The sequence below is a fragment of the Festucalex cinctus genome, chromosome 5 (assembly GCF_051991245.1).
Source record: "Festucalex cinctus isolate MCC-2025b chromosome 5, RoL_Fcin_1.0, whole genome shotgun sequence".
Lineage (NCBI taxonomy): Eukaryota > Metazoa > Chordata > Actinopteri > Syngnathiformes > Syngnathidae > Festucalex > Festucalex cinctus.
In genome coordinates this window covers 21,470,241-21,488,177 of record NC_135415.1, presented here as the reverse complement: position 1 = coordinate 21,488,177, position 17,937 = coordinate 21,470,241, and the positions used below count along the sequence as shown (strand labels likewise).

At 38.4% G+C, this 17,937-nt stretch overlaps 1 protein-coding gene across 3 annotated transcripts in view; it reads left to right on the top strand.

Moving 5' to 3' along the window:
- The window catches only part of LOC144018788 (ras-specific guanine nucleotide-releasing factor 2), a 38,942-nt gene extending 24,519 nt beyond the window's left edge, over positions 1-14,423 (top strand). For 2 of the 3 annotated variants that reach the window (XM_077521334.1, XM_077521335.1), the window contains 13 exons: positions 1,267-1,721; positions 4,324-4,449; positions 5,129-5,218; positions 5,569-5,675; positions 6,862-6,974; positions 7,127-7,187; positions 7,809-7,912; positions 8,113-8,197; positions 9,486-9,683; positions 10,555-10,634; positions 10,726-10,843; positions 10,926-10,994; positions 12,020-14,423. In XM_077521334.1, coding sequence (XP_077377460.1) covers positions 1,267-1,721; positions 4,324-4,449; positions 5,129-5,218; positions 5,569-5,675; positions 6,862-6,974; positions 7,127-7,187; positions 7,809-7,912; positions 8,113-8,197; positions 9,486-9,683; positions 10,555-10,634; positions 10,726-10,843; positions 10,926-10,994; positions 12,020-12,112 — 1,699 coding nt within the window. In that variant the 3' untranslated portion in view covers positions 12,113-14,423. Of the gene's footprint in view, positions 1-727; positions 821-1,266; positions 1,722-4,323; positions 4,450-5,128; positions 5,219-5,568; positions 5,676-6,861; positions 6,975-7,126; positions 7,188-7,808; positions 7,913-8,112; positions 8,198-9,485; positions 9,684-10,554; positions 10,635-10,725; positions 10,844-10,925; positions 10,995-12,019 lie in introns of all 3 variants that reach the window. The other variant, XM_077521333.1, reaches the window with a different exon arrangement.
- Positions 14,424-17,937: the final 3,514 nt, after the last annotated feature.

Here is a 17,937-nt window from a genome sequence, read left to right as displayed (position 1 = left end):
GCTTTTTTAAACACGTCTTACATTTGTGTGTGCATCTCAACAGTAGGCGCACTCTGGCGTGCATGTTGGAATTTAATGTGGAGCACATGTAAGGTTTTTGTTACTCTCTCCTTTCCACAAGCTCCAGTTGCCCTCTTCGGATTCCGGCTGCATCAGATCACCTTGTTTATATTCCCTTCTCGGATTCTCAATGGGAAAAGTCTTTTCATGTGTGCAAACCCTCATTTAAAAGTCTACTTCACTGCCTGTGCTTGCTGGAAAAAGACCAGCAAGGCTCATGCGGCATATAGTCAAACTTGCCTCTATTCATTTGGAAACTGCTACACATTATTATAGCAAATAATTTGGAAGGTCAGATAACATTTTGGTGGCATTAGAGGGATTGTTAGTCCAGTAAATACCCTCCCTTATATTAACACTATTGTAAAGCAGGGGTTTTGAAACGTTTTTTTTTTTGTTTTTTTTAAAATAGAATAAGAAAATGTTAGCACAAAGTAAGCTTTTTCTTTCAAGTTTGTTAGTAGTATGTGAGAGGTAACGATGTCCGTCCATGTCCTTTCATTTCTTCCTTCTGACCAAATGAACTCGTCAGACCGCGTTTTTCTGTGCTTCCGCAATTTGTCGTTCTTCACCTGTGCTCATTTTTCCACCCCCCGCCCTCCATCCCAACTGATGTTTCCTTGTCCTCGCCGGCCGTGTGTCCGCCGTGCTTCCGTCCAAACCGCAGGGCGCAGTACCACTCATTTGACCGTCTGTCCATCTCATCCATCTGTCCCGACTACAGTCTGAAGATCAAGAAGATAGCCATGGATCAGTCCAAGTAACCAGCTCTCTTTGTCTTTTGTCTCTTCCCTACATTTGTCTGCCTGTCTGTCCTCTTTTAGTCTTGCTCACCCGATGCATGGCTCTCTAATGTAGTTTTCGGATGACTGGACTTGGGAGGCGGAATTATGTTCGGCGCGGCATGTTCTGTTCTCACTGTGAACACATCCCTGCACCCGTAGTGATTCATGCCGGTCCTCCCCTGCTGCCTGCAATAACCTTTTTTCTCCTTTCATTTCCCCGCTTTCAATCTTGCCGTGCAATTTCTGCTTGTTTTTCTCGATGGCTGCGTTTAACATTGATTACGTCTCCGCCGAGTGCAATTGTTTTGATTTGTTAGTCGAGTTTTCAAAAGGCAGTCCAGTCCAAAGAAGATAGTGCTGTTTGTTTATTTTTTAATATTTCAATGTTTTTGTAAGATAGTACTCCATATTCCCCTTTCAGGTCCTTGGAGCTGTTCTTCGCCACGAACCAGAACAACAGAGGCGGCGAGCACATGACTGACAAATCTCCTCGTCTCTGTCGCAAGTTCTCCTCGCCGCCTCCCCTCTCCATCTCCTCCCGCACGTCCTCGCCCGTGCCCGCCCGGAAGCTCTCCCTGCACTCGCCCGTCAGCGGCAGGGTTGGCGGGCTGGACCTAAGCGGTCCTCTCTCCGGCCTGAACCACAACACGTCCCAGTCGGCCGCCAGCAGCCCCACGTCGGCCCACACCCCCCAGACCCCGACGCCGACCACCTCCTCTCCCCCTCCTCCTCCTCCTTCCTCCACCTTTCCACCGCAGGACCAAGTGCCTCCCATGCCCTCGTCTCCCGAGCAGAGTCCAAGCCAGAGCACGGATGGAGATGACCTGCCCAAGATTGACCCTTTTGGTGGCAAACTGAGACGGAGCATACGCAGAGGTCAGCCATCGTTCCTTGCGTCAGACGTTTTCCGTGTTTGCTGTCCCAAGTTTTAAATGCCATACATTTTCTGTAAATTGATTGTGTTTATTTTTCTTCCACTAAAGCACTTCTAATCCCATCACTTCACTTTGTGCTTCTAAATTTCCATGGTGAAAATTAGCAGAGCTACCAAAAGTGTAAAACCTCTTTTTCAAGTATGGTGGTCTCCTATACGTTCCCCCTGCTACCAACAGAGAACACAATCCATTGGTGTAAACAAGTAATTTAGCAGAGATCAGTAAATTAAGGTCCCAATCCCAGAATTAACTTGTCATCTTATATTGGTCACATCCTAATCTACAAACATAAATTCAGCACCCTGTGATTTCTTTTTTTTTTCTTTCTTTATCTTTGCTGTTTTAGTCATAATGGAACCAAATCTATGAATAGGTTCAGTCCTATCATGTTGGATAGATGTGAGCAAGGTTACGCAGAGCTGCTCGGCCATTTTCCAAAAATGTTTGCAGGACATCATATCATGGGGCAAAACAAACGTAATTTCTCTTCTGATTTTTGACTTGTGTTCACTACTTTATTAATGTTCCTTGATTTCATTGTTGAAATTGTTTATGATGTAGATTGGGACTAGACAGGCCTGTGAATAATGAAAATATAATTGCATATAATTGACATCCATTGGGAAAAAAATATATTTTTTAAAACCAAAACATTTTTCAAAAACTGCTGATAAACATTCAGGTTTTCCACAAAAAAAAGAATACTTTTTTTTTTAAATTAATAAAATACTGAAATAATAAATTAGAAAAAGAATAATAACACTTGGGTCAATTTGACCCAACGTTGTGGGTTATTCATTTAACCCAAAAAAGGTGAGTGAAATGAATATCTCACAAAACAACCGCAAACAGTATTTTTTTTAAACACTTAAATTTATACAAAACAACCAAAAGAATTTTGTTATGTTATTTTGATTTGATTTGTATCAGTCATATCCCCCAGGAAAAAAAAAAATATTGTCCAATCATAGATATCAGAGATATTCAGGTTTAAAAAGGTCCACTACAGAGGACAAATTTGAATTGCTGGTAGTCAGGACGATATGTGTCAAAAAGTTGGGTCACATTGACCCAAGTGAGGTTGGTCCCATTTTGACCCATCATCCATCCAACTGTATTCAGAGCATCAGAATGTTTGGTCTGTACCACGGGCCCACAGATTCCACGTTTCATTGGCATGTTAATAATCAAAAAGGGCAAAGGTCGCTGGTGTGACATCATTATCTCCTTTCGGTTGTGTGTTCAATCCACTAAAGAAGACCTATGAGCCTCACACGCTCACTTCCCATAATTGTGGCGCTAAACGTCGCTGTGGCACTGAGGAGGCAACGTGTCTGGACATCCTCTAATTAGCGTGCGTGCGGCACACACGCACATGTGCGCCCAAGCGTGTGCATGGGTGACACAGACAGAGCCGGTGTCAGCTCCTCTGCTTGTTGGCCTCATCACTCTTCACCAGGGATGGGCAACTGAAATTCTGCAGTCAGTGCAACAGTGGCACCGCTGTAAAAGATTCACTAGACTAACCCAACAACAAAATAACCTCTGATTAAAGAAAAAAAAATGTTACTGCAAAGGACTCTCTTCCATAAAAAGTACCATTCAAGGACGGAACAAATCTACTTAACCGAAAAGCAAACATTAAGCGCAAGGACTATTTTAAGCATTTTTCACAAAATGTTAATTGGAGTTCTATGGTTGTCCTGCATATCATTTCAAATCCGCAAAAAAAATAAAAAATATTAGTCCTACTCATGTTGTAGTAAGGCAGTATAAGTTGTAGTATAGATAGTATATGATTCGATGTAAGCGCAATTACAGTCATGTCTGCCGTCTAGTGGTGAATGAAGATATTACAACTTAAAACTATAGTCGACCCCTGTATATTTGCAGTTCAGCACCTTGGGCAGATTCACAGATACGGCCCCCGAATATATTTTATTTATTTATTTATTTATTTATTTATTTGTTTGTTTGTTTATTTGTTTATTTTTTTCCAGGATTTTGATCACCATGTAACCCCACCCGTTAAAAAAAAAAAAAAAAAAAACACCTTCCCCCCCAAAAAAAATAAAAAAATAAATAATAATAATAATAATAATAAAGAATAGATAAAAAATAAAACATTGTTTTTTCTTTAAATTAATCAAAGGGCCACTAAGAGTGCAGTCGCAGTTTCCTATCCCTGTGATTCACAATTCATGTTTTTTGTGATCTTTTTTTTTTTTTTTTTAAGACGAGTCATATATTAGAAAATTCACACAGCATATCACCAAACAAGAATATCACAAAAATATACAGTTATGATATTCTAAATTAATAATGATGGTGGCTCAATTCAATTTGCTCACAAATGTGCTTAATTGGTGTGTAATCGGCAGTTCTTTGCACGAAGCTATTCCGTTGTATGAATGGCAACAAGTGGATGCACAGATTAATTGCAGGTCTGATGAAATGACTTAAATAGACATACAAAAACAAACAAACAAATGTAAATCCAGTATAGTATACATGTTTTCATCATTGCTGTTGTCTTGTTGCAGCTGTCTTGGAGTCAGTGTCACTGGAGAAAATCATTCCTGAGTCTCCTCAAGGCAGCGAAGCAGGAGACATGTCCCCGTGTCGCTCGCCGTCCACACCCCGACACCTCCGCTTCAGGACGCCAGGAGGTAAGATTTTGCATGTGCCATACAAGTGCTTTACAGAAAAATATACAAATTAATAAAAGTAACAAGCATTACAACTAATGGTTGATTTTGCAATGCTGCAGGTTATTTGAAGTTAGGGAACTTAACTCATTTGTTCCCAAAAACGTATAAATACATTTTATTTGAAATATTACCATGCTCCCAAAGACGTATTTTTATGGTTTTTTTTGTTTTTTGTTTTTAAATGCAAGAGCATACAGAAGGGTTTGATGCACCCTCTGGACTTAAAAAAACGGCCAGCAGGTGGCAGCAGAGTATAAGAGCTCAACCACGGCCATGTTGCAACAAGCTCTTTTCTCCACTGTTTTAAACAGATTTGTGAATAATGATTAAACTTAGCAATATTCTAATGCTAATTACTGCAAAACCGAAACATATAGAAATATACTTTTTGTCCTGATGACAGAAGAGACTCTAATCTTTCTTTTGGTAGGTTTCATGTTTTTATAGCAATAGAACACAATATTCTGTCTGCCGTGCAAAATCAGCCAAGGGGGTTGCGTCAGTGAAAAGGGCTGGGAACATTTTGGTTAAGGGAAACTTTAGGAAAATCTTATACAAATAAAAAACAGAAAATACTTGCCTGACTATACTGTAGTGTTTTTGTCATCTGTTGCCATCATTTTGTGTTCCTATACAGTCCAGTCAGGGGAGAACTCGCGTTGTGCAGTTTCTCCTGCCTCAGCTTTTGCCATTGCCACGGCAGCAGCGGGGCATGGCACACCACCAGGTACACGCATACACGTAGGATGGACCCGAGTGGTCAAAGATAAAGTGAAAAAAATTTAGGGCCAAGAATGAACCCTTGGGGTACTCCGCAATATAAACAATAACAACAACAATGATAAATATTATAATGTATACCAGAAGAAGAAAAAGCGTTTTAAGGGTGATTTGGTGGTGGCTTATTAAACACAAGTGCATGTTATTCATGGGATTTTCTGGTGATATACTATAAAGAGAAATATAGAACTATATAAATAACAAATAATTTATACTGAGAAGTTGCTTGGATCATCTGTGTTTGGATTGTGATGTGTTTACCATCTGACAATGATGACGATCTTCTCTGTCGTCCAGTGTTCAACAACTCGGAAAGAACTTGTGATAAAGAGTTCATCATCCGACGGGCCGCAACCAACAGAGTTCTAAACGTGCTGCGCCACTGGGTCTCCAAACACTCACAGGTGTGCGCATGTGTGCTCGGATCACATCACTTGATTAAAGCTGCATCCATCTGAGCAGCCCTCATCCTCACACAATAAGTACCCACGGCAACCTCACACGCAATGTTGTACAGTCGGTTGGGTCAGTGGTTCCTCTAATGAATCTGTGTAGACGTGCGCCTAGTTCAACTGCATTGATCCGCTCTCTGGCTTTTCCTCAATCATATTAAACGCTTCGTTAGCTCTCCTATTACCGACACACACACGCACACACAAATATACATGCTGAAAGGGCAAAGGAGCTTGTTACAAGTGACCTTTGGGAAGACGTGCTGGAAGAAGGGAAAGAGTTGGGGAAGAGTAGAAGGTTAGCGGAGGTAAACGATTTCACCGTGGTGAGTGGTGACTGATAATCAATTACAAAGGGAAATGATAGAAGAAAATGAGAAAAAAATGAGAGGGACACTAAATAAATTAAAAGAAATGATAAAGTTAAAAAATCAGTCAAAGATATACAAAATAAATAACTTCTTCCTATAATGAAGGCATAGGTCATTCTTTCTTATATATATAAATATATATATATATATATATATATATATATATATATATATATATATATATATATATTTATTTATTTTATTTTTTTTAAACTTTTTTTTTAACATGGAAGCAGTGATAATTGTGCTGTTTTCACCAGTAAATATCTATATTTTTTTCCTTTTAGGTTTTCCAAAATTTTCCTAGTTTCTTCATAAAAGTAATAATGAGCTACTGTCCCCTTTCAGCCAGTATTTTTTTTTTTTTTTTTTATGGTGGTTTCCGAGTATTATTAAGGAAGTGAAGGCAACATCATTTATATGCAAATCTACATAGGCATATGAAATTAAGTTAATTACAAAACAATGTAAAAATCCCTACAAAATAATTATTTTAAAAAATAATAAACTGTGGTTGTTTAGCTGTGATTAATTCCTCACATGATTTACTAAAAATGTTGGTAAATTATTTTCTAATACCGACCAGAACTAATGCAGCATAATACAAATTTTAAATGATTTATTCAGACTTTTTCAACCTAAATAAATGCAGTATGATTTAAAAAAAAAAAATTAAATCAACCTTTTTGTCCGCATTTACTCTTGTAAGCAGCATGATTGGAATAATTTGAGTTCATCCCTTTTGTTGTTTGTGTTTGCGTGATGAGGACTTTGAAATGAACGGCGAACTGAAGATGTCAGTCATCTGCCTGCTGGAGGAAGTCCTCCGAGACCCGGACCTTCTGCCTCAGGAGAGGAAAGCCACTGCTAACATACTCAGGTATACTTTCTGCCTATTGTTTTGCTATCAACACATGAAGGTAAAATATTCCGTATGATACATGGCCTTTTGTCAGCGTTATTAATTCACGTGCAGCAATTTGTGTCAATAAAAATGTACTTTTCAAATGAGCCCTTGTTTGTTCCCCTTAGTGCCCTCTCTCAAGACGAGCAGGATGACGCCCAGCTGAGAATAGAAGACATCTTACAGATGGTGACAGAACACACATGCAACATAATTAAAAAAAAAAACTTTGGCCAACACATAAGGGCACCCTTTCACTATCTAATGACATTGCCCCCCTCCTTGAGCGGGTCACCCTTGCTGGCAAACTTTTCAGTTACTTTATCCCCGTGGAACAAAGTAACTCTTAATTTTATTTTGAAAATGTGTGTTTTATGAGGGCTCGTTCTTTTATGAAAAGGGCCTCCCCGATGTACTTAAATATCGACGCTCTCGCGTGTGCACAAGTTCACATTTAATTTCCCTGGTTACTCTCTAGCACCGAACAATGGGACCTTCAGTTGTCCTCATCGAGTAATGGCCGAGAAGTGCGCAAACTCCAGGACGGTACACTGTGCCGGCACGAGTCCTCCAGACAACGACCATAAAAAACATTCTTCATCACCAAGTGTGTTATTCGATGTGGTACAGCGAGTGAGCCTCCGCATATGCCTTTTATTTTAAGAATTGTTCAGCATCTGCCAAAATGCTGCTTGTGAAGTGACTTGACTTCACTGCCAGCGTTCCACTCTTGAATTTTGCTCGAAGCGCTGCTTGTCCATGTATTGCGTGTGCAAATTAACACGTGTGTTGGTACGTGCGTGTGTTCAGGCAGACTGTCCCAAGGCGGAGTGTTTCGAGTCTCTGTCTGCTATGGAGCTGGCCGAGCAAATCACTCTGCTGGATCACATCGTCTTCAGGAGCATCCCTTACGAGTGAGTCGTCACTGAGTACAAACAGTAGGATTGGACGTGGAGTGAAGAGTTCACACACTATATCACTGTTTTTTTTATTTTTGTTTTTGTTTTTTTGTTAACCACATATTTAGGAAAGTATGATTTGATCTTTTTCTCGGTTGTTGTTGTTGCAAGACACTTTGTATTCCTTTTTTGGATCTTCACCCTTCCTCCCTTAGAGAGTTCCTGGGGCAAGGCTGGATGAAGTTTGACAAGACAGAGAGGACCCCATACATCATGAAAACAAGTCAACACTTCAATGATGTGAGTCACAACTTCCTGCCGATAACTGGCCAAAACATTAGGTACAAGTCAGTATATTATATGCACCCTTCGAATTATGGTATTACTTGAAGCTAAGCCTATAGAAAGAAAAACTGCTGGAATAAAATGAAATTCTGTTATACACAAGGGAAAAAAAATGACTAGAAATATTTCAATGACATGCATGTTCTGCCTTGATTTAAAAATTTGCACTTTGCAGTCTTGATAAAGTGAGTATAAAACAAAAATTTAAGTGTGTATATAAAATTGTTTGTTTTCATTAAATTGTCATTATAGTTCATTAAATTAGAATCGTTTTATTTATTTTATTTATAGAAAAAATGTTAAATGTATATGTAAAATTGTTTTTTGTTTTTATTTAGAAACATTAATTATAGGGGTGTCAGGCGATTAAAATTTTTAATTGTAATTAATCGTATGACTTTAATAGTTAACTTACGATTAAACACAAATCTGTTCTAAATGTACAATAAAATGCACAATAAAATGTTTTGTTCCAGATTTTCATACTGGTGTTACATAAAAGTGGAAAAAAATGTTAAACTAATAGAAATATGGCAGCATCTTTTAGTCATCGATAAAGTAATTTCATAATAATTTTTAAAATTTAATTAAAATTCAAAAGATGTACTGTAAAAAAATGTGATATTGATTTGTGTTGAAGTCATTATCTGCCACTAGATGGCATAATTGCATTTGTAAGACGGTGACAGCTCAGTGTATTTTTCTTTTCATATTATGAGCTATCTAACCTTGAATATAAAGTAACTTGTGAAATTCTGCACATTTTTAAAAATGTAAAATACAACTTGACCCCAGTCTCCACAAAAATAGGCATAATTATGAAATTTATTAATGTTAAATTTTGACGTGGACGTGTCTGCTGTGTTATTGCGACTAATATTCCCCCAGTACAGGCTTTCCAAATTAGGGGTGGTCATTAAAAAAAATTAGTGGCCTTAAAGGAACTTTAATTAAATTAACTCAAAATTAATGCACTAATTTTGACACCCTTACTTATTTACAAAAAATAGCATTTAATATTTAGTGCAATACACGAATACAAATTAAATACAAATGAAAAAAAAAAAAAACAAAACTAAAGGAAAAGTAGGCTAAATTATTGCAACAAATATTGCAGGACTCTTGATAGTGTGTGAGCACGGTGGGCCGGCTGAAAGACAGTAATTGGCCCTAAATAGCCCACGGGCCGCATGTTGCCAACCCTCGCTATATGCTACATCCATTGTTTTGCTGGCGTTCCCAGATGAGCAACCTGGTGGCGTCGCAGATCATGACCCACACAGACGTGGGCTCCAGGGCCAGCTCGATCGAGAAGTGGGTGGCCGTGGCCGACATCTGCCGCTGCCTCAACAACTACAACGGCGTCCTGGAGATCACGTCGGCGCTCAATCGCAGCGCCATCTATCGCCTGAAAAAGACCTGGGCGAAAATCAGCAAGCAGGTGCTCGTTTGGTGGTTAACTCATTTGCTCCCAATAATTTTTTTTTAATGTTCTAAGTGTCCCAAAGACGTATTTATACGTTTTTTTGTTTTTTGTTTATGCTAGAGCCTACAGAAGGCTTTGATGCAGCCTCTCAACTGCAAAGAATGGTTGCAGAAATGGTAGTTATTACACAAACGGCCAGCAGGTGGCAGCAGCGCAAAGGAGATCAACCAGGGCCATGTAGAAAAAAAGCTCAATTACTTATAATTTTGAATAGATTTGTGAAAACCGCTGAAAACTTATGAAACTTAGCTCTCTTCTATTGCTAATTGCTGCAAAACGGATAGAAACATACTTTTTGTTCCTGATGAAAGAAGAGACTTTAATCTTTCTTTTGATGGGTTCCATGCTTTTATAGCAATAGAACACAATATTCTGTGGGCCTTGCAAAATCAGTCAAAATCCAGTAAAACAGCCGGGAGCGAACGGGACTGCTTCTGTGAAAATGGCTGGGAGTGAATGATTTAATAAATATGAAGATTTTCATGCTTTTTTGGGGATCCCGATTTTGGCCGTCACGATTAAATTAACCCAATTGTTGGTGATATTTTACATTTAAAATGGAGGCTCTGCTACATGCTAGTCATCAGCCAACCACCAGAGGGCGAACTCATTGTTAACCCGGTGGACTGATGAGAGCGAGCGAGTTATGTCGAGAGAAGAAAGTAGAACAAAAATTGGAGATTAGGAGCGACATGGTGTCTCGAAAGGAATCAATATCCTTTGTCTGAACTAATTACTATATTGATCAAAATAATCGTGAGACCTTATTTTGGTAAATAGTCCATTTTTACCGTCACATCATATGTGCATGTGTGTCATGACACAGACTAAAGCGCTGATGGATAAGCTGCAGAAAACGGTGTCCTCGGAGGGACGCTTTAAAAATCTGAGGGAGACCTTGAAAAAGTGAGCCTTCTTCTGAAATCTTCATCTCACCGTACAAAATTTTTCATTCTTGCGTGTTTCTCCCCTGACCACTTTGCCTTTGTCGCCTCAGCTGCAACCCTCCCTGTGTGCCCTACTTGGGAATGTACCTGACAGATTTGGCCTTCATTGAGGAGGGAACGCCCAACTTCACAGAGGAGGGACTTGTCAACTTTTCCAAAATGAGAATGGTACAGTATGTTTATGTACAAAAAGGGCAACAAGACGCCCAATCATCCAGTGGCATGATTCTAGTTGAACATTTCTTCATAGATTTCACACATCATCAGAGAGATCCGACAGTTCCAGCAGACCCCCTACAGGATAGAGCATCAAGTTAAGGTAAGCTGTATATGTCTAATCTGTACGTTTACCGTATAGGTTATACAGTACTCTGCTCACGAGATGGGAGGAGCAAGATGGCCGCCCTGTGATTTCAATGGCTTGCATAGGCGTGTATCGGCTATCCAGTCAGATATTTAGATTAGTGAAGTGGACCCATGCTAAACAATTACCATATAAATGGAACACGGGTTGTACATATATGTTATATATTAGGGCTGTCAGTCGATTAAAATTTTTAATCATAATTCACTGCCTTTGACAAGTATACTTGTCAATTGTATTTTTTAGAGCGGTGCTAAATGGGGGCGAATCTGAGCATGCTCCACTGTAAATATCAAACTTGGAAACAACTTTACTGATGCCCAACCACCGGTAGATGACATCATTGCCCCATTTTATAGGAAATAAACACAGTTTCAGAGTCCATGGGAGAAATGGCTGTATTTTGGCAAACCTACATTTTTCTGCTGTCAATTATAAAAGAACGGGACGGGACAAAAAGTAGGGAGTCTATTCTGTTATTTGGTAGATTCGGTTTATATATAATTATTGAATGTAATATCACGTGAGTATTGGAAATGTAAAAATTTTCTATAATGACTGGCAGTGAATGAGTTAATTGCTTGACTTCAATAATGAACTCAAAAATATTTTTTTTTTCAAATTTTTCATACTCAACATAAAAGTGGAAAAATGTTATCCTAATATAAATATGGTTGCATCTTTTAGTCATTCCCGCGACCCTTGTGAGGAATAAGCGGTCAAGAAAATGGATGGATGGATGGATCTTTTAGTCATTGATACAGTAATTTCATAATAATTCATAACATTTTTTGAAGCTAAATAAAAAAAGACGAGTGTGACATTGATTTGTGTTGAGGTCATTTTGCTGCCAGTAGATGTCATGATTGCGTTTGTAAGCCAATGGTGACAAGTGCTATATATACATAATATTATGTACATTTATGTGAGTACAACAACGGGCCTGTTTTCCACTTCCTGTGTTATTGTTGCTTGTGCAGGTGACCCAATACCTCCTGGACAAGACGCTGATCATGGACGAAGACACTCTCTACGACCTGTCGCTGAAGATTGAGCCCAGGCTTCCTGCCTGATCGATAGCAGCCTTTGGCGAGCCGGAGCCCACCAAACTTGGACCCCGCCAGATGAGGTCCACGCTACCATGTGATCTCGAGCGATGAAGAAAGCCTGGGAACGCTTTTATGACTGGAAGCGGAATGCTGGGAACGCTTGAATGGAGCGACCGGACCGACGGTCCTCAAGGACGGCGTGACGGAAAAGATGTTTGAGGGTTTTGGCGGAATGGTGTCTCCGCCCACATTCCTCAGCGTGGCGCCGCTCGGTGGAGGGAGTGGATCGATAGATATGTAGCATACAGAGAGGGCGTGGCAGCGAGATACCTTTGCTAGCGTCTCCGTGTTGTCGTCCGTGTTGTGTTGCGCCTCGTCCTTGTGCAAGAGCCTCCGCGTTAAAAAAAAAAAAAGCTTTCTCCTGACTTTGCATGATTTCAGCTTGGGGTGTACTGTAAATGTCAAAATGGCTTTCAGCTTCATCTCTGACTATGCATCCTCAGCGGGCTTGGTATGCCGTACATGTCTTAAACCAGTCAAACAACATGGAGAGTAGGGGTGACTTGTTTATGCATTGTAGTTAGGGTGACGGTACAGTTAGGTTTGAAGACTTGGTTCGCATTCAGGACAGTTAGGAAATAAAATTCAAAACAGAGTTCTTCTCTCGTGTAAATTGGAACACATTTAATGACAACAGTTGAAATCTTTTCTTTTTAGAATGGCGATTAAAAAAAAAAAAATACAAATTATGCAACATAGTGGTTATCACATCCAGACTCTGGCATGTTTGCATGTTCTCCTCTCGCATGTTAAGTTTAATTAAAGGCTCCAAATTGTCCAAAGGTGCGAATGTAAGTGTGAATGGTTGTTTGTCTATATGTACCTATCTATAGTGATTGGCTTGTCCACGGTGTACCTCGCCTCTCGCCTAACAACGGTTGGAATAAGATCAGCTCACCCACGGCCCTAATCGGGTTCGATGGCATACTAGCATTTGTTACTGCACGGATATTCATGTCATGTGCAATAACCAATTCAAATGAGATTGCCGTTCTGCATTTCGCTAGCAGTCACGTTCGCTAGCCAGAATCTGAACCACATTGTGTTTGTTTACAGATTAGGGCACCAGACAGTAACCCTTCCTTTGACCTAATATGTTGTGTGTGGGAACCCTAATAATGACCCCATCATATTATTTAATTTACCGTATGTTTTTTTATTATTATTATTATTATTATTATTATTATTGTTATTATTATTATTTGTTTATTTGTTTATTTATTTATTTTTTTGAATGGATGTTTTTTTTTTTTTTGTTTTTTTTTGTTTTTTTTAGCAGAAATCAAGGAACAATTGTGGTAAGATTTCTCACAGGTTTCATATAAAATGACACGGAGACCTGATTTGGGTTTGACACCTGTGCTGTCACATAAATGCAAATCTTAATATTTAAGTGCTCGTAAAGTGAGAAGAATTATTTCTGCTAAATTTGACACACCACAGAGAAGAATGTTCTTAACGGCCCTGCCAAATTTGGATGATAGATAGATAGATAGATGGATAGATAGATAGATAGATGGATAGACAGACAGACAGCAATGACACCTCAGCTATTTTGAAACTTGAATGATACAATTGTAAAAAAGAGAAGAGGTGGTGGCCTTCTAATGTGCAACTCGCATTCATCCACATGAATATTGTCGACCAAATGAATATATCGTCAGCATGTTCATGCCACAACTGTTAAGCCAATAGCGCCCTCTAGTGTTGTAATGCTTGTGCAGTTCTGCATTTCGAATACTGTACATGTTCTGATTTGGACAGCCTGCCAATTGTGACGTGTGTAAGACTCATGGGCAAATGTTTGCAATCTGGAGATGTAGCTTTGCTTGAGTAATGTTATGACGCTATTATCACACGTCTTGGTTTGTTTGTCTTTTTTTTTCTTCAAGAAGTGCTTGATGCTCCATGAGTTGGGAAATGCTGTGAATATTAATTTGACTGTCTTTCGTCTCCATCGCTTTTCTGTATTGCAGGGCCAGACTCTTGTGTGGCAAGAAATCTGCTGTCAAGGCAAAAAGGAAAAAAAATGAATGTTTAAAAAAAAATGTAGCATTTGAATAATCAAAATGTGTTTTCTGTATTGCTCATATGATGAACATAGTTGTCCTGCATGTACACAACAGCTGCATGTTGTGCATGTCTGACGGGCCCCTCCACATATCGGGTGTTTGTAATGTAAAAGTCCGATTTTCATGTTTGCGTGTTTGTTACTACTGTATCAGTCTGCATTTTTCACTTGCTGGTGCAGGGGAAAATAAATCAACATGCCTTATGTGTATGTGTGTGTGTGTTTTTTTTTAACATTCACAGATTTCTTGCACACCCTTTTATTAGAAATTTCTTCTGTACAAACAAAATCTTCAATGTGTTATGGTATGGCTTCCATGGCCATTGTTCCCATGGAGACTTGTGCGAAAGCACACGCACATCTGCACCCTTCACAACATGCCATGCCAAATTCATTCAAATATTGTCCTCAACATTTTTAGAAAATAAACATTCCTCCAAGTATTTCTGGGCTCGCTTGTTTGGAAAGTGGAGGAAAGTTGCTAAGCAAAAAAAAAAACTATCCCAACATACCCAAGAAGCCCCACATGGACTCTTCATATTTCTTCAAGACTCTTTCTGCATCCTCCTTTTCATCATCTGATTTACGACGCACAACTTTTGGACAAACATCATATTTGGAGGGATGTTGTGAGTGTTTATTGAGTGCGCGTGCTTTTCAGGAGACTCAATCAAGTTCTCACTGTGAACCCTTCCAACTCCCAGCATCTAACTCATGGGTGGGCAAAAGTTTGCGTCAAGGGCCTCAAATGAGTTTGAAAACAGAATGATGGGTCATATGTCTAGATGAGGATAAAAACAAAAAGGTCAACGTTCCATAGTTACCTTTGTGGTGAATTAATTTTATCCTATTGTTGGTGTGGTCGTTGACCTCTAGGTGGAGCAACTGATCCATGAAAAAAAAGCTTGGTATGTGGCTGAGCATCTGGGCTGCAACTGAATTAAGTGTGAGAAGACAATAACGGTCAACAACTAATTCACTGATCAATTTCTTGTACCAAAACATGCAAAATAGCCCGTTATTCACATACACACAAATGTTTTGGCAATTTTAAAATCTATACTAACGGTGTGAAAATCCACATCCTGGCCACGTCCTTCTTTCATCTATTTATGATGTCAACAGTATTAAAAAGAGAGAACATGAATGTGAGTGTGAATGGTTGTTTGGTTACATGTGCTCTGCGATTGGTTGGCGATCAGTCCAGGGTGAACCCCATCACTCGCCCAAAGTCAGCTGCGATAGGCTCCATCACATCTGTGACCCGAATCAGGATAAGTAGTGTAGAAAATGTCATTCATCATGAAATTCGTCCTATTTAATCTCATTGCAGACTATTGTCAAATAGTGGAAATCAATGATGAAGGATTTGTGGCAGAGAGAAAAGGAAGTTGAAGAACCCCTCACAGGCAAAGCAGACATTTTGGTCTCACTTTAAACATGTAAAAGATCATCTGACATGAATAATTAGTACTGAACTGAACAAAACATACAACACGCGTTTAGACGTATGAACTCGCGCTGATACTCGTTCATAGACAGTGATGTCATTACGAGAGCTGACTGCCACACTTAATAATATGGCGCTGTTGTGAACTATTATGTAACGAACTTCCCTATTTGTCTAAAAATAATCACTTGTCTTGGTTCATTCATGTAAGATTTTGCTTTCTGTAATATTTTTTTAAACGACTATCTATAAGTAAGGCATTTTTTAAGCGACCGTGTATAGTAAATTGTATTAAAAACAAAACAAAAAACAAAACATGTATATATAGTAAGGTGTTTGTTTGTTTTTTCAGCGACCATGTATAGTAAGGTATTTTTAAAAAGATGACCATGTATCGTTAGGCCACGAATGGTAAGGCATTTTTTAAGAGATCATGTATAGCAAAGTGTTTATTTATTTATTTATTTATTTATTTATTTATTTATTTATTTTTAAACAACCATGTCTAGTAAGGAATTTTTAAAAAGATGACCATGTATTGTAAGGTGTCTTTAAAAAAAAATAAAATAATTAAAAACAAAACAAAACAAAACGAAAAAAAATTAGCATGTATAGGAAGGCGTTTTTTTTCTTTTTCTTTAATGACTACGTATACTAAGGCATTTAAAAAAAAACAAAAAACAAAAAAAAACAAAAAAACAAAAAACGACCGCAAGTATAGTAAGCCGTCTTAAAACAAACAAAAAATGAGCATGTATAGTAAAGTAAGGCATTTTTTAAATGACCATTTATAGTCGGGCATCGTACTTTTTTAAGCGACCATGTATAGGCTGATTTTTTTGTTGTTGTAAATGGCCATGCATAATAAGATGTTTTTGTTTTTTTTAAACTATGTTTAGTAAGTTAAAACAGCCATTTATAGTAAATTTTCATTTACATTTTTTAAAAACGACCATGTATAATGAGGCGTTTTGGGGTTGTTGTTTTTTTGTTTGTTTGTTTTTTTAAGGACCATGCAATTAGTAATTTAGTAATTTTATTTTCCTGTGTTCTACCTCACTTCGAAGGATTCTTCCTAAAGTTAAACAAAATGAAACAAAACAAGTCACTTGAATGATGCGCAATGAATGGCGATTGTTTATTGAAGATGCAGACGTGCGATTTCAAAATGACGTACTATGTATACTACTACGCACACAATCCTTTCTTGCTTGGGTCCCCTGGAGAATGTTTCTACGCCACTGAATATAGGCTAATAACAATGAGCACACTTACAAAACTTAACTGCTAGCTAACTAGCTAGGAAGGACAGTATTCTATCTATCTATCTATCTATCTATCTATCTATCTATCTATCTATCTATCTATCTATCTATCTATCTATCTATCTATCTATCTATCTATCTATCTATCTATCTATCTATCTATCTATCTATCTATCTATCTATCTATCTATCTATCTATCTATCTATCTATCTATCTATCTATCTATCTAGCTATCCAGTTTGTAAGTTAGCTAGCTAGCTTCTAGCTAGGACACTGTCGTTTTCTTATCATTAGCATGATCTATTTTTGTCAATTCCGTGCTCATTTGAATGCCTGCTACCACTTTTTCTGAAATGGACAGTCATTTTGAGTAATGCCACTGTGTGTTCTTCGTAAGTCTCTCCATATTTATGCAATACACACCATCTCACAATGGCAAAGTCACTGAATGACTTTCATCCACAAATCGACCCGTGTTAAACAACATCCCCTGGATGAAATGAGTTGGCAACACTGATTACCACCACTGATGGTAGCACTCACACAGCACAAGAGATGTTCAGGTTGGTCCGCTAAATTAATGAAATAGATCTCAGTTGGTGGTTAACCTGGCATCCACTTTGTCCTTTCCAAGGCCTTTAATCCAGGTTTAAATGTCCAAAGCATATAATTGATAAGCATTAGGCAGGATAAACAGATCTGAACTGTAGCTATACGTTCATCTTGTTTATGGTGATATGGGAGAACTGGGGATTAGGCTTACAGTAATAAATAAAGGCATCCTGCCATGTGAAATTACTGTTTTAATTATTTGGCTGAACGCTCCTTTTAAATCTGGCTGCTTAGCGTTTACTCTTCCTTTTTCTGGCGGCATATTAATGATGTATTAATGCTATTAGAGCTGTAGAAAGCGAGTGTGTATTGGTCGTGAATTCATACAGAATGAAGTTTGGATTCTTGGTGGACTAAATTTGGATGTTAGTTGCACAGTAGTATCGGAAC